The 21,232-nt window shown below is 31.5% G+C and overlaps 1 protein-coding gene across 8 annotated transcripts in view; it reads right to left on the bottom strand.

The window, feature by feature from the left end:
• Positions 1-281: 281 nt before the first annotated feature.
• LOC115875081 (nuclear protein MDM1) overlaps positions 282-21,232 on the bottom strand; it is a 60,485-nt gene continuing 39,534 nt past the window's right edge. The window contains exons 1-14 of one of the 8 annotated variants that reach the window (XM_030890450.1): positions 18,715-18,983; positions 15,640-15,805; positions 14,713-14,831; positions 7,282-7,413; positions 5,482-5,683; positions 5,073-5,138; positions 4,888-4,994; positions 4,536-4,809; positions 4,330-4,479; positions 4,129-4,266; positions 3,473-3,610; positions 3,054-3,272; positions 2,667-2,900; positions 282-849 (exon numbers count right to left, since the gene is read on the bottom strand). In XM_030890450.1, coding sequence (XP_030746310.1) covers positions 2,782-2,900; positions 3,054-3,272; positions 3,473-3,610; positions 4,129-4,266; positions 4,330-4,479; positions 4,536-4,809; positions 4,888-4,994; positions 5,073-5,138; positions 5,482-5,683; positions 7,282-7,413; positions 14,713-14,831; positions 15,640-15,805; positions 18,715-18,774 — 1,890 coding nt within the window. In that variant the 5' untranslated portion in view covers positions 18,775-18,983 and the 3' untranslated portion in view covers positions 282-849; positions 2,667-2,781. Of the gene's footprint in view, positions 850-2,666; positions 2,901-3,053; positions 3,273-3,472; positions 3,611-4,128; positions 4,267-4,329; positions 4,480-4,535; positions 4,810-4,887; positions 5,139-5,481; positions 5,684-7,281; positions 7,414-14,712; positions 14,832-15,639; positions 15,806-18,714; positions 18,984-21,232 lie in introns of those variants that run through there. The other 7 variants (XM_030890451.1, XM_030890449.1, XM_030890456.1 and 4 more) reach the window with 7 other exon arrangements.

The following is a 21,232-nucleotide window of genomic DNA, read 5'->3' as shown; positions in this document are numbered from 1 at the left end:
TAATTGGTTTAATTATTGATTTATAAAGTTGTCTTATGATACGTTGTTTTTGGATTACAGTTTTATGTGTCATAGGACTTAACTATAAATTATCTAAATTTGGAATTAATCTAAGTCACCTTTGTGAGACATGCTTATCCATTATTATACTTAAATTAGTCATTTACTAGCCTCAAGTGTTTGTTTTGAGTAGTTTAAATATTGCTTGTAAAAATATAATCTGGATCAGTGAAAGGATATTCTGGAGAGGGCGTTGGAGGGAAAATAAATAAAACCCACACTTTAACAGAAATTTTATATAACTCTTTACCGTTTTTATATCAATAAATAAGTGCGTTCGATGTACACTAAATTAACAAGAAAATATGCAAGCAAACGCATCTACACAAAATATATATGAATATTATTTTAACCATAGTTTGTTTGTATAACCTCTTGTGGCAGAAACACGAGTGCACTGATAAGAGATCACAAGTTTCAAAATTTTTGTAAAAAATGGGACGTAGGATTACATATGTTACTTTTGGCTAAACTTATCGAGAAAGGAAATATTTCCTGCTGTGATTTTTTGACGGACTCGGTACAGATATGGACAGCATGAAACATATACCTAAGCTGTTATGTATATAAAGGCTTAAATATGGCTTAAATAAGGACAGCTAAATATCTAAATGTACCCCGCTCACATAAACTGTTTTAAGTTTTTGGCTACTACCCTGTTGAGAATGGCACAGTACCCATGTAATTACTCATTTCCATCACTTCTTAGCCTCCTCAATTTTTCCCCATACGGAGTTCGGTCGTGGTGATATTGGTAATGGCTTTTTGTATGGTGATTGAAGTCTTATACTGAAACATTTAAAAGCACAAAACAAGTTACATGGGTATCCAAAGTAGTAGTGGGAACTATCGAATGAATACTACCGAAACATTCGATAGTTGCAATTCATTCGAATAATTCGATAGCTAGTAAGAAAACATTCGTCGAAAACTATTCGAATAAAAATTATCGAATAGATGCGTCATCTGCCTTGAAATATTGTATTCTAGTAATTCGGCAGCAAAAACCATTCATTTATCAAATTCATTTATTGGTCAGGATCGATTTTAATAAAATATAAACTGGATTTTAGTTGTCGTCCGGCGACGTAGGTTTCTTTCCTAGAAACCCGACAGCGGTCGGTGGCCATGCTATGAAAGAAGCCGACATCTTTGATTTTTTGCGGAGTCAAATAAAGATAAGGACACATTATTTTTTTTATTGAGGTGCTAGTATTTACACAGAAAATACATTATGAAGGGCGCTGTTGCCATATATTCGTATTAGTTGGTATTAGCAAAGAATATTATTCTTTAGCATTAGTTAGTTAGGGATAGTATGTCTATATATGTTTTGCATTTTTTTATTAATATTCTGTTGTTACACTGCAATAATACTTTTTATTTTGGATGTAGAAAAATGATTTTTAATGTTTTTAAGCAAAGACTGGTTTTATAAATAATAATAACAGTTAAAATTTGTTATACCTATTAACAACAAAATTTAAAATCATTTAATAAAATAAACATTTTTTTAAGTAGTAGCAAAATATAAACAACAAATAGAAGTCAAAAGTATTTATAGTAGATCCTATTTAAAAATAATATAGTCTCTAAATGGCAACGTTGGTTTATTAAATAATAATAATTACAGAAATAATTTGTTATATTAACAACAAATTTTAAAATCATGAAATATAAACATTTATTAATTTTCTAAGCATGCAGTGTAATGGAAGGAAAATATAAATAAAAAATTAGAAATCAAAATTATTTATACTACCTTTTTATTACTTTAAATTACTATTTAAAAATAATATTTACTTTTACTGGCATTTACTTTAAAAAATAAATGAAATATTTCTTCGCAAAAAACTACATGTAAGTGAATTAGAATAAACAAAATACAAACATTGTTAACTTTTTTTTAAAATTGGCACGTGTAAAACTTTCAATTTAATTTTATCACCCCAAAATTTGAGTTCGATAACCTCTTTTACTTAACCACATTACTTAAATATGATTATTAAGTTCAACTAATTCATATTATTAAAACATCTAAAATACAAATATGTATTTTAAAATTAATTGTAAGTTCATCTCATCTCTCTTAAAAACTGCTACTTCTCAAAATTTCCCATAAAAAAAATGCAATCTAACCTAACCATAATATACCATATAAAATTAAATAATTGAAAGATCGGGCTACGGAAAATCACACAAATTTTCGGAAAAATTTTGACCACTTCGCACACAATCGTCAATTAAAAAAAAACTACTATTTTAGTATTTTAAATATTTTAATAAACGCAAAAATAGCATAATATTTACAAGGCGAAGTTACAAAAATTTGGAAAAACTAATAATGCACTGACGCACACAAAAATCAAACGAATACTAAATTTCATTTATCAAAAGCATTCGATAGTCGTGGCTCGTGGCGCAACGATAACCATTTAGTCGCACGGCGAGGTTGTCACATATGCTTTAGTATACAAATGAATGAATGATTTTATTCGAATAAAACTATTCGATAGTTGAAATCATTCATTCAGGAACCATTCGATAGTCTAATTCATTCGATAGTTCTCATCGCTAATCCAAAGGAGAATTAATATTACAAGTACCTGTGCATTGATGGCCCTGCCTTGACCCGAGATCATGCTTTCCGACTAGATCCATACCTAAAGCAACATAATCAAATCGAATATGGGTTAAGCATAAGTCGGGATTCGCTAAGGCCTACGAAAGGCTGGCCTGTCCCTCAGTTAAAGTAGGGGGAGCTGACTGGGCTACTGGCGGAGGAACGTCAGGAGGTGTCCAAGCCTTCACTTCACTCTGAGGACGACTGCTTGTATCACCTAGAAAATTAACTCTTTCAGGAAGTCCCCTTCAACCACACAGCACAAGACTTCTTGGGAAATAATAACTCCTTAAAATCATCGAATACTTCATTATTTTTAATAGGGGTTGTTGTGCTGTGTGGATATATAGAATATTCTGATTTTAATTACCATCTCTAACGTTTTGAGTAACTGTAAAAGTTTTGCCGGTATCCAAAGGCACTGTCCAGTTGACAGGATCAGGTGATCTCATGATTATCTGTTCCGGCGATTTAACCCTGGTAGGCTCGGGAGGCGACTTTACCACCGGTTCGTATTCTATACTTTCTGGCTGTTCATTCTCATGATTTTTCTTGGCATCTTCGTAATCAGATTTCGGATGCTCAGAAGCTGAATAAAATATGTATAGATCTATTCGCTTTTATATTATTATACTTAAACCTAGACGGTTAAAAAGCTCTATGTAAGGGAAATTATTTCGTTTTATGGTCTGTAAGTGTAAAGTTGGTGTTCTAAGCTATCAGTCAAGGCGAGAAACGGAAGGCAGTAAACTCGCGTGTGCCAAGTATCGAGCCTCAATGACATCTTACCTTCGTGACTTCCTTTTCTGTTTTGGTTAGATGAGTCTACTGTACTTAATGATTTATTTTTATTCGATTTGGCCAATCGGTCATCTTCGTTTTTAGTTACTACCGAAGTTGATTTAGATCGGGATGTATTCAAGGATGCTAAAAAACCCGAAACATTTGTTACAATACAACAGATCACACATGGCATTTACTCAGAGCTTCTAGAAATAACCACTGAATGCAAAAAGCAGGCCAGGAACCATTTCGAGTGGTTTTGTTGAGAGAAAAGAAACAAACACACACTGCCTGTACAAAAATCGTGCTAATAATAAAAAAGCCAATTTGCAAGTTGTGAAAACAAAGTTCAAAAAGCGACAAACGAAGCCGAAAATTCAGTGAAAATGATTCCTGGCTCTCATAGATCAGCCACACGCATTCACGAAACTACAGTACAAGGCTTTTATAGGTGTGGGAAGGAATAATGTTGACAAAATATGACGTGAAATGTGAAGGAGCAAAGGAGCGACTCTTGGCACACACTGGTGATGATTGCTCGAGAAGAAACATCAAATTATTTCCTTTTTCTGACAGTTCAATTGTTCAAAAATTAAGTGAACAGTAATTTGATCTTTCTCGGTGAGTAATCGAAATAAACTACAAGCTATATATGACCTTACAGGGTCTAGGTCTTTTATTTGAGAAAGTATTGGAAGTCGACTTCCTTCCTTCTTTTACTGTAGACCTAGACTGTCTCTTGGGAGACTGCTTCTCCTTATTAGAATGTTCCGTAGTAGGTCCTACCGATTGTGAACGGGCTACAATGTTTTTTTTTTATCAAATCTGAGTTTGTACATAGGCTACACGATTCTAGCTCTTACCCTGTTTTCCTTTTTGGCTTCCACGTTTGGCAGTAGTTTTTAAAGGCGAACTCTTTTTCGGGCTATTTTTTTGAGATCCTCTCGAATCGTCGTCTTTCCTAGGTATGGTGGGCTCTAATTTTTCTCTAGTAGGCGACAAAATGAGCCCATCTAGATTAACATTAGCCATTCAATATGTATTTGGGAAAAATTAGTTATTAGTTTACCAGAACCTCCAGTAGTTCTTTCTAGGTGATGGCGGATTATATCTCTAATCATTCTTGCATTGTTTTCGGCATTTCGGTAAGCTTTGGTAGGAGAGCTTTTTCGATTATTGTCTTCGTCTTTGTCTTCCTTGGTGTACGATTTGTTAGTCATGTGGGAAGCTAGCGACAGAGCTGACAAGGAACTTCTTCTAGATACTTGATCCCATAGCTCAATTTGTTTATTGTAAATGTCGGATAGTCGCTCCGGAGCTAGCTCCGATCCCCAGCCTCTATGCTACAAATAACAGGTTAGCCATCATTAGATTAAACCAAAATTTTACTAGATTTAAACAAAAAATACTATAGCGCTCACCTTGTATTCGCCGGCTTTTTTGCGAAGCTCGACAACTTCGCGGTACCATGAAGAGTCGTTATCCAAGTCTGCAGAAAAATCTTTATGTACATTTTCAATTTCGGCAACTGCGTTTCGTTTGGATGAAAAGCGTCCATTTATATATTGGTATTGACTAAATGGCCTAAACTTTTTTTTATACTCACTGTTAAATTCTTCTTTAGATCGTTCTTGGTTCGTTCGAATGTCTACTAACGGTTCCAACTCACTAGCTACAAAGAATGACCATTGTCAAGTTCTATATTTAGAAACTTACTAATATTAGTGTGTCCTTTATTTGGTTCATAAATAGTATTAAGAAAAATTACACAATACACCCAAACATTTATTTAAGCTTTCTAACCTGGTTTTTATTAATTGTTTGAAAAAAATTGAATAATTTAGGAAAAAAAGTAAACTTAAAATTAGCTTATAAGCCGTAAAGAGGATCTTTGTACTGGTGGTACTCCGTATACATACAAAGTACTCTTTTTAAAATATTATTTGGTATTTTCCATATTAAAAAACTTGGTTAGCTAGCAAAATATTTCTCTGGGGTAGTCGATTGTTACTTACCATCCCTATTGTCTGTATCAATACGCTTCTTATGTATCATAGCGTTGGCGTTGGCTTTGAGGGCTCCCATAGACTGGGACTTCCTGGGTGCCCCATCTACCTCATCTTTGCGAGAGGCGTGCCCCGGGGGCCACGCAAACTGTCTCCGATATTCGGTGCTAATTTTGGAAATGGCTTTGCGAAGCAGGCCGTTTTCGCGTCCCTGGTAATTCATATTATGGATTAAAGGTGCCTGATCGTTTACAAAACTATCGCAATGCTTTTGGTCGGGCTAGTGAGAGATTAACGAGGTCTGTGATGTATGTCGAGCTCAAAACGCAACTAGGAAAATTGTTTACGCCCATATGCGGACGCACGAAACAATAAAAAAACACAGGCTCGTATCTAGCTTTTCTAAGTTCTACAGGATGTTTCTAAAACATGTGCCATCTCTCGTGGGGAGATTCCTCGCGTAAAAATAACATTTATTTTTCATGTCAACATAGGTCCGATTTTGCTTTGTTTCGTAGCTACAGGGTATTAAAGTCTTAATAATATTTCGATTTATTATAATTTTCTTCCAAGTACTTTTATTCATTCGAACGAAATTTTGAGGGAAGTTACTATTTAGTGCTACATATTTTAATGCTAAAAAAGTGTCGATAAATTCATCAGGGACGTGCAGATGGGTTATCACTGGAATATTTTTCGAAAAAAATATTTTTTGAATTTTATTTTTAATTAAAATAAAAATAAAATTAGTAAATTATGTTACCTAATTTATTATTAAATATTATTACTATTAGTCCAACATACAGCAATTTCAAATAAAAAAATAATGGTATTTGGGATTATTAAAAAAAACTCAATTTTAAAAAGTTTTAACATCCTGTAACTCTAAAAGTATGCATTTCCTTACCCATGTTTATAGGAACTTTTTTTCATATTTTTTGATGAAGAATCAATGAGTATTTATTTAAAACTTTCGCAAATTAAATGATATTACATTTTTTTAAAGGTTGCTATTAGCACATAGACTTAGATCATGGCAAATTAATAAAATTGCGTCAAGGAGGCCGAAATCGACAAAATATCAAGAGACCACTTTTAATCGGCATTAAACTGCCTACACTATTTCGCTAACGAGAGAAAAAAAGTTTTTTTTTCTTAAAATTTATAGCAACTTTTACCCTCTAAAATTCCTCCTCTCATTCGAAATAATAAAAGTATTTGGAAGAAAATTATAATAAATCGAAAAAATATTAAGACTTCCTGTAGCTACGAAACAAAGCAGAATCGGACCTATGTTGATATGAAAAATACATCTTAATTTTACGCGGGGAATCTCCCCACGAGAGATGGCATATGTTTTTTGAAACACCCTGTATAAGTTTTGTTCCTAAATACAAAGAAACCACATTTTTAACGTACCTATTTTATAAATTCATATTTTTGATAATAATAAGTGTTATGAAGGTTTTCTACAATTTTCTTAGTTTTATTTTGAACTACTGAGTGATATATGTACTGAACGAAAACGAATAACATAAAGAAAATATACAGTGAATCTGGATAGTGCCTGGTAAAGGATAGAAAAAAAATCCTCTATTTTACTGGATGGCAAATTTATGGGGATGTATAGATCTGGAGAGGCAGAAAATGACCTTATCTTTTTACCTAGGGACGTCCCAAAATATCGACATATAAAAACATCGATACGATCCGTATCAATTTTTTTCTTGAAATATTAAATGACAAATTGAAATATCAAAAAAATCGATACTGTATCGTTTTTCTCTCAGTGGACGTCCCTACTGTTACCATGTTCTCCACGTCAGGGTCGGACTCGCGCCTGCGCTCCCCAGGATCGGACTCGGGTTCGATAGCCCGCCGCGGGCCCTCCGACTTGCTGCGCCTGGAAGGCCTCCAATTCGGCCCAAATCGTTCTTCCGACTGGAAATTAAAATGAATACATCTCTATCACATGTCCATCGAATATTTCCTCCACTTCAACCATGCACACATTCGGGTACTAATAGTCAGAGACTCCGTTAGTAAAATTCCCTAGACATCCGTCTTAGTTTTCATAAAATATAGAGCTTCCAGTAAAAGATTATTAACAGAAAAAAAATGTTGGGAGGAATGAGAACGATATATCGATAGTTTCTTTTTCGGGCTTCCTTATAATTGTTAATAGTCTTTCGTCTAAGATATATTTTATCAAAAATCATGCCTGGAAAATTTTGCCACTGAATCTCGTACTAAAACCACAAATATGAAGTAAATTCACTAATGACACATAGTGTGAACATTTGAATTTAATTTCATTATTAGTGGACCCCCAGAACGTACTCTTTCCAATGTCTGGATACCAACAAAAGATTTGCACTAGATCTGCTAGGCTAAAATTTGATTTAAACGCCCTAGAGAGTTATTTATAAATACGGCATATATTTTTAATAAAATGTGTATTTACTCAGACATTTGAAAAGAGCCGCATCTACAGGGTTAGAAATAAGTTGTGTAACTGTATAAAGGAATTCCTTACCCTCCCCAAACGTTTTATTTTATATACAGTAAGGGAGAAAAAGATCAGAATTCAACAGTGGATTTTGTTTAACCCTGTAGATACCCGCCATCTAAAAAGACTCTGCTCTATGGAAACGTATTCATTTTAAAATCATTTTTATAACAGCCGGCACATGCATTTCGCTTGCAAAGAAAGAGCCAGTGCTATAACCTATATTCATAAATAAATAGAGAGGATTCAGGAAAATACAGACAAAAAATATATGTAGATAATAATCGTTGATTTAAATGTCATCTACATCAAGTACTGTAGTCATCTACATCAAGTATCATAGCCATAAAATTATGAGAATTTCAGCATTTGTAGGAAATTTATGTAGATTCCGAATATATACACCTTTAAAGGCGATGTCTTGGTTTTGTGAGAATATTAATTTTTGGACACTAGTTTTGAGCTATTTTTAATTTCAAAAGCTTTAGAAAAATAATAATTATAGCCATAAAATTATGAAAATGTAAGCATCTGTAAGAAATTTTATGTAGATCCCGAATATATACACCTTTAAAGATGTAGATGGTTTTGTGAGAATATTAATTTTTGGACACTTGTTTTGAGCTATATTTAATTATGGTTAAAACGTCTCCTACGTCCATTATTGGTCTCGTAAGACTAAAATGGCCTATATTTTTTTATTCTACGCCTTTTAATTAGTAAATAACAGCAGTTTTAAGAAAATCGTAGACATATCGAAAATGGCCAATTTTCACGACATGGAAAAAATCGTAAAAATGGCCAAATTTTTGGGTATTTTTTACACATTTTCAAAGGCCTTACAAAAATAATAATCATAGCCATAAAATTATGAAAGTTTCAGAATTTTTAGTAAATTTTATGTATATTCCCAATATATACACCCTTAAAGGCTTAGATATCTTGGTTTTGAGCTATTCTTGATTATGGTTAAAACGTCTCCTACATCTATTACTGGTTTCGTAAGATTACAATGGCCTATATTCTACGCCTTTTAATTAGTAAATAACAGCAGTTTTAAGAAAATCGGTGACATAATGAAAATCGCCAATTTTCACGACTATATGTATGGAAAAAAATCGAAAAAATGCCTAATTATTTTAATAGCCAAAATAAAATTTTTGCTATTTTTTATAAATTTTCAAAGGCTTTAGAAACATTGTAATCGTAGCCATAAAATTATGAAAATTTCAGCATTTGTAGGTAATTCTATGCAGATTTATAATATATAAACAATTAATCTCTTTTTAACAATTCTTAAAATGCTAGCGTGTAATTAAAACGGCATTATTTATTAAACAAGCGATTTAGTGTATAATTTAGTCGAGTTTAATTCAGGAATACTTATCTAAGGCTGAATTAAAAAATGGAATAAGTCTCAGTGAGTGAATTGATCGTTCTAGGTTTGCTGGTTGCATTTTTTTAACAGGATGCAACAATACAACGGCTCTATTTTTAACTGATGATGTACATACATAAAAGAGTACGCGGAAAAGATGTTTTTCATATTTATTATTCTATACTCCTGGCTTGCCCTGATTTAAAACCAACAAGAATCAACCATGCGTTGGAAAAGACAGTTAGAATACTGTTCCACCAGATACTAATAATAAATTTAAATATAATAATGCCGTATTTCTTTGTTACTGTTCATGTTCAAACGGTACCCATCAATTATTTTATGTTGCTTAGGAGTTTCCAAACTGAATCTAATTCTAGTTGCGTCGATTCGAAACAATTTTATTTTTACAAGTTCCAGGAACTATAAATATACTTTGGCTTCTTTCTACAAATAAAAATCGAAAAGTATACAGGTTAAGGCGAAAAAAATAAGAACAGCTCTTAATGAAAATTACTATCTATTAGCTTATAAAAATACGATTTTTTGCTAGAGGCTCTAATCAAATTATGCTGCGGTGGTATAGGTTTGGTCTCCCAATGGTTCTCAAACCATGGTTTCGTATTGGAAGACATGCAGACAAGCCGGAGAGATTCAACTTTAAATCGATATATTGCAAAAGAAAATAATGCCCGCCAATAATCCTTACCAGTGCCTATTGCCAGTGCAAAGGCACAATGACCGACTAATCAATGACAAACAGTTTTTTCAAGATATTTGGACATTCTGGAAAAATATAATTAAATCAAAGATCTTGAACATACTGTAGACATAAGGCTACTTGCTTCGTGGGGAGGGCAGGTGTAGGGGATTACAGTGGCGTACGAAATTAATAAGACAAAAAGAAAGCATAGTAACGCCATATGAGGTGCGATTCGTGATATGAAATAGCAAGCAAAACAATGATTAAAACTAGTTTAATAAACGAAATTGGGTACATTATTAATTCGATTTTCAAATTTACCCAATTCTGTTTATCAAAGTGAAGAAAAAACAACCAGAAGTAACCATAAAAATACATTATAATCTTGATGTGTATATATTTTCTGTAATAATTTCGAAGTAGTTAAAGGTAAATTTATTTAAATCAATTTGAGCGGATTTAACGAAGTTTGTTGGTTTCCCAGGCATTTGACGATCAATCAATTCATTAGTAATTTTGATGGGAGTAATTACCTCGAAACCAGCAATTTCTGCTGGAGAAAATTAATTAAAGCCAATCTGCCTAACAAGTTATAATCTACTTATGCGCCGCATATATCATCTAACACGTCGTTTAACTAAAGCAATATAACAAATGGAAAAATAAGGATTGGTATTCATAGAAATGTTGCATAAATATTTGACTCTTACCGGAAAGCTTGGCTATTGAATGGAATATTTACATGTATGTCATTGCTGATTCATGGTATTTACATATATTTCGTTTTCATATATCGGTTATAGGTTTATAGCTATACAGAACAATTGATATAAGTCTAATAAAAATGTTCAGGACTATATTATGTACGGGAATAGAAAAAAAAACTGTTTATTACCCGATTTTTAAAGGAGATTAAAAATCTCAGAATTTCTAATAAATTTTATGTACTCCTCGAAAATATTTAAATATTCGGGATTAGATACTTTCGTTTCTTAAAAAAAAATCGTAACGTAATTTGTAATGAATTTTATATAGGAATAGGCGACTTTTGCTGCAGTTTGGGGCTATGCCTATGTAGATTTTAGGGTATTTTATACACCTCTATTAATATATTTCATTAGGTTATTTTTTTTAAATGGATTATGCGGGTTTTGCAACTTGACACCTCATATAGACAAAAGATTTTGAAAATTTCAGTGTTTACAGTTAATTTTGTGTACTTTTAAAAACTATAAACATATAATATTTAAATGGTTTGGTATTGTAAGCAGTGGTGAAGCTATGGGGGGTGATGATCCCAAATTTGTCAAAAATAAAAAAAAATTATGCCGCTGCACTAATGTGTAGCGGATATTCCCATCAACTTCGATTTACAAAAAATAATAACAACTTGGGCCACTTTGAAGACCAGACGACTAGTTACGATTTTATTTTAATTTTAGAGTTGTCATAACAATCATTATTTATAATGTTCAATAATGTTAAATTTAAATTTTAAATTAATAAAACAATTTTTTTAAAACAAGGGTTTTTATTCCTATCACGATACATTATTACATGTATTATGGTCTATAAAAAAAAGTAGGAAGTTGGGAAAATTGCTTGTCCTCCCCCCCCCCAAAAAAAAGTTCTAGCGTCACCACTGATTGTCAGCGATTCAATTTTTCAAAAAAATGATGATGAAATGCCTTTCAAACCAAATCTAAAATTGTTGTGGTTACAGCTGGTCGTAGTTAATGTACAGGGTGGCCCGAACTGTATTCCGGAAACTTTAGCAGCATATTCTACAGATAAGTAAATAAGTAAAAAACATATAAATGTATGTCCTAAAATGCCTAGTTTCGGAGATACAGGGTGTAGAAGTTTCAATTTTATTTCAATTTTTTCCAAATAATTTATGAAGTATAACGTCAATATTTGGATTAAAATTGGTGTCTGGTAGTTTTTTGACATGATAAATTTGATTTTGATGTCATTATGACTACTACTTGTAGAGGGCGCCACCTACATATTTTTTAACTGGTTTGAAGAGTAATAACTTTTTGTCCGTACCTGTATAAAATTACTGAGTAAAAAAATTTACATTTAAGACGTTTTTGACGTAAAAAAGGTCTCTTAGTAAAAATCGCTACGAGTAATGGTTCTCGAGATATTTGGAATCCAAATTATCAATACCTATCATCATGACATAAACATGTCGACTACGTAAATAATTATTAGACTGAAATCATATACCTATTAGAAATGCTTTTGTGCCAAAAGTTCAACAAAAACTGTTTTATCATCAGTTATTCGCAGAAAAATGTATGATTAATTTAAAGTAGCGATGGGAACTATCGAATGGTTAATAAATGAATGATTTCAACTATCGAATGGTTTTATTCGAATAAAATCATTCATTCATTTGTATACTAAAGCATATGTGACAACCTCGCCGTGCGACTAAATGAGCGATGGGAACTATCGAATGAATTAGACTATCGAATGGTTAATGAATGAATGATTTCAACTATCGAATGGTTTTATTCGAATAAAATCATTCATTCATTTGTATACTAAAGCATATGTGACAACCTCGCCGTGCGACTAAATGGTTATCGTTGAGTCACGACTATCGAATGCTTTTGATAAATGAAATTTAGTATTCGTTTGATTTTGTATGCGTCAGTGCATTATTAGTTCTTCCAAATTTTTATAACTTCGCCGTATAAATACTGTGCTATTTTTGCGTTTATTAAAATAGTTAAAATACTAAAATAGTAGTTATTTTTAATTTTATTTATTGACGATTGTGTGCATGTGGAGGTGGTCAAAATTTTTCCGAAAATTTGTGTGGTTTTCCGTAGTCCGATCTTTCAATTATTTAATTTTATATGGTCTATTTTTTAATGGGAAATTTTGAGAAGTAGCAATTTTTAAGAGAGATGGGATGAACGTACAATTAATTTTAAAAATACATATTTGTATTTTAGATGTTTTAATAATATGAATTAGTTGAAGTTAATAATCATATTTAAGTAATGTGGTTGTATAATCATATTTAAGTAAATGGTTATCAAACTCAAACTATGGGGTGAGAAAATTAAAATGAAAGTTTTACACGTGCCAATTTAAAAAAAAGTTAACGATGTTTGTATTTTGTTTATGCTAATTCTCTTACATGTAGTTTTTTGCGAAGAAAAAATATTTTATTTATTTTTTAAAGTAAATGCCAGTAAAAGTAAATATAATTTTTAAATAGTAATATAAAGCACCTAATATAAATAATTTTGATTTCTAATTTTTTATTTATATTTTCCTTCCATTACACTGCATGTTTAGAAAATTAATAAATGCTTATATTTCATGATTTTAAAATTTGTTGTTAATATAACAAATTAGTTTTGTAATTATTATTATTTAATAAACCAACGTTGCCAAAAAATTTGGAGACTATATTTTTTTAAATAGGATCTAATATAAATAATTTTGACATCTAACATCAACATTTGACATCGTTGTTTATATTTTGCTACTACTTAAAAGAAAATATTTATATTAAATGATTTTAAATTTTGTTGTTAATAGGTATAACAAATTATTACTGTTATTATTATTTATTAAACCAGTCTTTGCTAAAAAACATTAAAAATAATTTTCCTGCATCCAAAATAACAAGTATTATTGCAGTGTAACAACAGAATATTAATAAAAAAAATGCAGAATATATAGACATACTATCCCTAATTAACTAAAGCCAAACAATAATATTCTTTGCGAATATCAACTAATACCAAAATATGGTAACAGCGCCTTTCATAATGTATTTTCTGTGTAAATACTAGCACCTCAATAAAAAAAATAATGTGTCCTTATCTATATCGGACTCCGCAAAAATCAAAGATGCCGGCTTCTTTCATAGCATTGCCACCGGCCGCTGTCGGGTTTCTCGGAAAGAAACCTACGTCGCCGGGCGACAACTAAAATTCAGTTAATATTTTATTATAATCCATCCTGACGAATGAATGAATTTCATAAATGAATGAATTTTATAAATGAAATGGTTTTTGCAGCCGAATTACTAGAATACAATATTTCAAGGCAGATGACGGATCTATTCGATAATTTTTATTCGAATAGTTTTCAACGAATGTTTTCTTACTAACTATCGAATTATTCGAACGAATTGCAACTATCGAATGTTTCGATAGTATTCATTCGATAGTTCCCACTACTAATTTAAAGAAAAATAAAAATTTCCTAAATTTATTATTTCGCTCAAAAAACTGTCTACTCAACGTGTTTATTTTTTTGTCAATAATGACATGTATTGACTATTTCAATTCTAAATATCTTGAGAACGGTTGCTCGTAACAATTTATACAAAGAGACATTTTTACAAGAGACATATTTTTATCTGCAGAACATGCTGCCGAAGTTTCCGGAATACAGTTCGGACCACCCTGTATAATATACGTTTTGATACGCGGGATAAAAAATATTCTACTGAATAAAATTTCCAAGGATGTTAATACGAAATTTGAATGTATCCAGACAATAAAACGGTAATCCCGCATATCGTAGGCTTCATCCTTCAAGGATAATACTTAGGCATGTGTATAATACGTAATATAATAACGTGGGGGGGAATTGATATCGTCTGCTACTTACCCTAGCCCTATCCACGCTGCCATTTTCCGTTGATTTGTCGCTTACGAGGAACTCGTGGTGGCGATAGGCCAATTCGGGATATTTTTTTCGTCGAGGCATCGCTGGTTCTTGTTTGGGCACTTCAAAATCAGATTATAATTTAATTCTCTATTACCCCTCCCGTATTTTTATGTTAAATATTCGACAAACCGACTAAAAACTTACAGGCAAAACGACAAAAAATATACAGGGTTTCTGAAAGTGTATAGAAAAATAAAGTCTCCTAATTAATTTGTAACACCCCGTATATTAGTGTTGAACATTCAAATGGTGAATAAGAGCAGTTTTGTCATAAAATCTCCAATCTCCTGATTGTATTCAAAAAGTATAAAAATATTATTAATCGGACGGCCCTAGTTTTTTGAGAAAATATTTTTTTTTGTTCTCTTGTTTTGTACTTGTAATTGTCTAAAATTTCTTGAATTAAACCTTTTAATTAACAAATTCTAAATATTCGATAATGTAATTAATTAAAAGAATATGAGAAAAATATACCGGATCTCCCAAGTTATGTAGAAAAAAAGTCTTCCAATTAATTCCTGATACCCTGTATATCAATGTTAAATATTTCAAGGCAGACATAATTCTAATTTCGCGTGATCATACGGTATATTAAGAAGCAAAAAGTTACCCGAAGAAAATATGAACAGGAACTAGTACAGGTCAATAAGTTGGCTCGATGGCGAGACTAATATAGCGGAAGGAATCATTTTCGACGCAGACTTACTAATCAACTAGTAATAAAATAATAAAAAACTGCAAACATTTTGAAAAAACTCTTGTTATATTTATTATTAAAAAGATATATACCTAGGACCTTCCTCGGGATCATATATAAGTTCCTAGATTTCTAATTTAATTAAATGAAATGCTAGAACCAGAAATTACCTGTTTCTGTGTGAAAATCATCATCATTAGAGGGTTTGGCGTTGATATCATTTGGTATACCAACTGATGGCGCTCCATTTGTCATTGGAGGTCTTCTAACTACGTCTTGACGTGGCCCCGTATATTCATGCCATCGGTAAGTACTCCGGTATTCGGAGTGTAACTGCTACAAAAAACATTAATGATTAACTATAAAATATAAAATCGCCAATTTTCATGACTATTAAAAAAAGTCTAAAAATTAACAATTCTTAGCCATTTTTAACTTGTTTTTCACGGCTCTTAAAAAGATACTAAATGTAAAACGGAAAATTTTAAAAATATCAGTATTTTTAGTAAATTTTAGGTAGATTCAGGATATATATGTTAGGGTTAAAGTCCTATGTCCGGTTAATGTTTGGGTTAGGTTATGTGTTTGGTTGTTTTGTTGTGTGTTATTCTCGAGATTAACCAACCGTAACATATACATCATTAAAGGCTTAGATATCGTGATTTTGTGAGAAAATTAATTTTTTGGACTCCTGTTTTTGAGCTATTTTTGATGATGGTTGAAACGCCCTCTATATCTATTACTGTTCTCCTAGGACCACAATGGCCTATATTTTCTTATTCAACACCTTTTAGTTAGTAAATAACAACATTTTTAACAAAATTGGTGACATGAAGTAAATTGCCAAGTTTCACGAGTAGGTATGGAAAAAAGTTGAAAAATTGTCTATTTTTGTTTTTTTCCACAATTTCAAAGATCTTAGAAACATAGTACATATAGTCATAAAATTATGAAACTTTCAGCATTTGTAGGAAATTTTATCTTGATTCAAAATATATACATCTATAAAGGTTTAGATATCTTGGTTTTGTGAGAAAATTAATTTTTTGGACCCCTGTTTTTGAGGATTGTTAAAACGTTCTCGTAGGACTACAATGGACTATATTTCCTTATTCTACACGTTTTAATTAGTAAATAACAGCCATGAAGAAAATCGCCAATTTCACGACTAGAGTATGGAAAAAAGTCCTAAAAATTACAATTTTTGCTATTTTTTACACATTTTCAAAGACCTTAGAAAAATAGTAACCATAGCCATATAGTTATGAAAATTTCAGGATTTGTAGGAAATTTTATGTAGATTCAGAATGTATACACCTTTGAAAGCCTTTTTTTGGACCCTTGTTTTCCAGCTATTTTTGATGAAGGTTAAAACGTCGCATCGTCTATATCTATTACTGTTCTTGTATGAGCACAATGGCTTATATTTTTTTATTCTACACTTTTTAATTAGAAAATAACAGTAGTTTTAATATTGAAAATTTCAGAGTTTGTGGTGTATTTTATGTACTTTTAGAATAAATAATTATGTATAAACTTTTTAGGACTTAGGCAACTTGATATCGTTAGAAACTCAATTTTTAGACCTCTTGTATAGAAGAAAAAGTCAACTGAACTGCAATAAAAAATATTGATCCACTATCAACAATAAGGGACATAAATCATAAAACAGATTGACAGAGCTCAAATATAATAAAAATCACTGTAGCGAACATAATATTTCGTTACAAATAACAAGTTTTGTTGTGATCAAACAATTTGATAGATTAGGTGGAAAGCTTCATGTTTCAAAACTAATGGTATTAAAGACATAAATAAATATTCACAGACTGGGTAGGTCTTAGGTATTAGATCAATTACCATAAGTTCTTATAGTATTTGAAAAAAATGACGCTTGGGGTGTTGAAAATCTGTATTTTTAGTATGAAAGAAGTAATAACACTGAACAAGTTTTCCAGTTCATTAAACTAATATTAGATATAAATAGCAGTAATTATTTCTCATAATTATTATATAGCAGCACTGATATTAATATATTCATAGAGTTTTGAATTAATTTTCAAGTTCCTTAGAACCCATTATCACTACAATTACTTATATCCTATCTCGCTGGCTAAAAGAGGATTACAAGTATTCTTGAGATAACCAATTATAGAAAGAAGCAAAATTAAACTAAATACACGCTCAAATAAGTCAGCTATCCAAGATCGTTTCATTTAATTTACTATTCAATTTTATCACGTATGCATACCGGGTGCGTCTCAAAAGTGGCTCACCCCTGTAACTTCTTTAGTTTTTCAGTTAAAAAAACGAGATTTGGTATGTTAGTATATGACATAAATTAGGATTGATTGAGGTATTCAATTTTTTTCGGTCACTTCCTATTTCACCGGAAGTGACTACAACTTTTGATTTTTAAATGGCACCCTCGGTATTTTTTTACTTTATTCGATAGAAAGTGATACTCATCTACTCACTGTCATTCTATAACATATGATATGTCATAGAATGTGTTTGGGGTGAGCCACTTTTGAGACGCACCCGGTATATGAGACTGTCTAATTTCAATTTTTTAGGCCTATATATTATGTAAAAAATGTCCAAAAAATGGCTGATAATCGCTATTTCAAAGCTATTTCATCGCTATTTCAAGATTATTTTATAGATAATTACATTAGTGTTGTAAGAAAAACTATTTTTCAAACCCTTGCCGTTGGAAAAATATATTCTTAACAGGTAAAAAACTTAAATACAGATATCCAATCCAAGATTTCTTTTTAAAATTATATTCAGTATAAAAAAAGTTTTTTAGTGTTTTTTGCGCATACAAATATCTAGGTTACAGTGCACTAATTCGGATGAAACAATAATGATTTAAATCATAAAAAATACAAGTTATAGCCAATATCTAGGACCATAAAAAGAAGCCCTAAAACATAAATAAAACCCGCTTTTATAGCACTAGGTGTCCTGCTTAATTAAATTGATTAAGGAAACAAAAAAAAGGTGAATTTCTTCCAATTTCATGATTATATTATTGCTTAATAAAAAGTTTGGCGCATAAGATCAATCACACAAATCATATGATTATAGGTTTTGAGCGCAATGCATCAGCTGTGCTCTAAATACGGCGAACTAGAGACCTTTAAACCGGTGTATGTACCCTACAAATTCGCTCTAGTTGTTCTCTACTGTTTGTAAGCGTGAAAAAAAATGGTGGAAATTAAGGTAAATGAAATTTTTACCTTATCGACTGGCATCGCGGGGCACGTAGCTCTACACAAGTTCCAAAATGAACCAATCATGAGTTCCTAGTGGTTTGTAACTGTGATTTTTTTAGGATACGATAGGCTCGAAGCCATAAAACTACGAGACGGTGTGATGACGGACCGCTTTTTCGAATGGGGGACGATGTTGGAATTGGCAAAAGTTGGGGTCGAGTCTGGTATTACTACGGACTTTACATGCCCCACCTTTTCGAGTGTACTATCTGTCGTTGTCGTCCAACTTTACCATTTGTAGGGACCCTCGCTCTGGCGAATCAATATTGAGGCGCTTGCTCTATATAAAACCAGGACTGTATCCAACAGGGAAAAGACAAATTTCAAATTAACGAAATGTTCCTCCATTTCGAGGTGTTTTAATATACAGGGTGAGTCTTAAATAAGTGCAAATATTTTTAAGGGTAAAATATTCCCAACCTCGGAAACACGAAAAATGGATTTTTTTTAGTTTTCAGTTAAAAAACATAATTTCTTGAGAATATGGCAACCAGTGGTTCTCAAAATTCAAGCAAAAAAAAAATTATGGAAAACTTGGTAAAATAACAAATAATAAGTTATTTTGGACTTATTTGAAAAATGGTAAAAAGAAAATGTTTTATTTATCGAGATCTACCAGCCCTGAAAATATGTGCATTTATTTAAGACCCATCCCGTATAGAGATCGAGCCCTTTTAATATTTATTATTAAGTACTCGAGACTCTTCGAAACATAATAGACATCGTAAAAAAATCAGAATTTGATATACCGGATGCGTCTCAAAAGTGGCTCACCTCTATATCTTTTTTATTTTTTCAGATAAAAATCGAGAGTTGGTACGTTAGTATATGAAATAAATTAATATTTGTTGGATAAAATTAGTATTATTATTGGATTTATTGACGCATTCAACTGTATTTGGTCACTTCCTGTTTCACCGGAAATGACTTCAACTTATGATTTTTATATGGAACCTATGAATTTTTAAGAATTGCAGCAATTTGATTTTGATAGGAAATTCATTTTAAAAAATCATGTACAAAAAAAGGATTTTTTTGACCATTGGCTATTACACGTTTTCAAAACTCTTTGAAAAATAGCAGACAAAAATTTTTCAAAACTGGTAGAAAATTTGATGTAGGAACTTTTAGAATATGTAAACTTCTACGGGCTTAAATTGTTTTTTAAATGTGTTACTATGCGGATATTTTCCTTGATCAAGGATAGTACGGGCCTGGTTTCGAATATGCGCCACATCGTCTTCAGAACTTCCTTGTTCCCTATTACGCAATTCTTTGTCGAGGATGGCACCCATTCATAAATACCATTTTTGCGCTTTTAAATGATCAACTTTTGAAAATTTTACTAGTTTAAATGACTCCCCCGGTGTTTTATATAATCTAATTGAAAAAAAATTAAAAGGGCTTTTTCGTTATTATTTGTCTAATTGGTCGATAGAAAGATATGGACGGTCAATTAATTGGCTTGCCAGAAATATCGAAATAAAACTTGAAGGAAAACGAAGAAAAATGAACTTTTTAATTGATAGTTTGTTCTACTAAAGCGCAATTTTGAGGAGAGATAAAAGTTTGTCCGCGAGCACTAAAAAGAAAACACGAAATTAAAATGGGAAGCAATTATTGGTAACTTTATGATGAAGAATAAACGTCAGTTTGAGAACGAAAAAAGACAAGAAATTTAATTTGTCCGGTGACAGTTTGTCATTTGAGCAGGTCAGAGTTCAGGGAACTTCTCCCTTTTCTTTTTCAACCCTTTTTCTGCCTAACGACAAAGGATATGCGGTTGTAGCAAAAAAAACTCAAAAGTTATATAGGGTGGTTCGAACTGTGTTCCGGAAACTTCGGCAGCATATTCTGCAGATAAAAAAAGGTAAAGTAGTTTATATAAATGTATATCCTAAAATGTTTAGTTTCGGAGATACAGGGCGTAGAAGTTTCAGTTTTATTTCGATTTTTTCCAAATAATTTATGAAGTAACGTCAATTTTTTGATGAAAATTGGTGTCTGGGAGTTCTTTGACATGAGAAATTTGAGTTTGATGTCAATATGACTCCTACTTGTAGAGGGCGCCACCTACATATTTTTCAACTGTTTTGAAGAGTAATAACTTTTCCTCCGTACCTGTATAAAACTACCGAGTAAAAAAATATACAAAGTAAAAAAGGTCTCTTGGTAAAAATCGCTGAGATTAATGGTTCTCAAGATATTTGGAATCGAAATTATCAATACCTGTCATTATTGACATAAATTAAACATGTTGACTAAATAGTTATTAGACTGAAATCATAAATTTGAAATGTTTTTGTATGAAAAGTTCAACAAAAACTGTTTTATCCTTTTTTTATCCGCAGAAAAATTTAAAAAGTTTATAATTAATTTAAAAAAATAAAAATTTCACAAATTTATTATTTCAGTCAAATGACTATCTCAACCTCTGTTTATTTTTTGTAATTTTTATTTTTGTATTGTATAATAACGATAT

Source organism: Sitophilus oryzae, unplaced genomic scaffold (genome assembly GCF_002938485.1).
Source record: "Sitophilus oryzae breed Bouriz unplaced genomic scaffold, Soryzae_2.0 scaffold_1318_pilon_pilon, whole genome shotgun sequence".
In the NCBI taxonomy this organism is placed as follows: Eukaryota; Metazoa; Arthropoda; class Insecta; order Coleoptera; family Curculionidae; genus Sitophilus; species Sitophilus oryzae.
The sequence above is the reverse complement of the archived record's forward strand: the minus strand, read 5'-3'. Positions and strand labels throughout refer to the sequence as shown.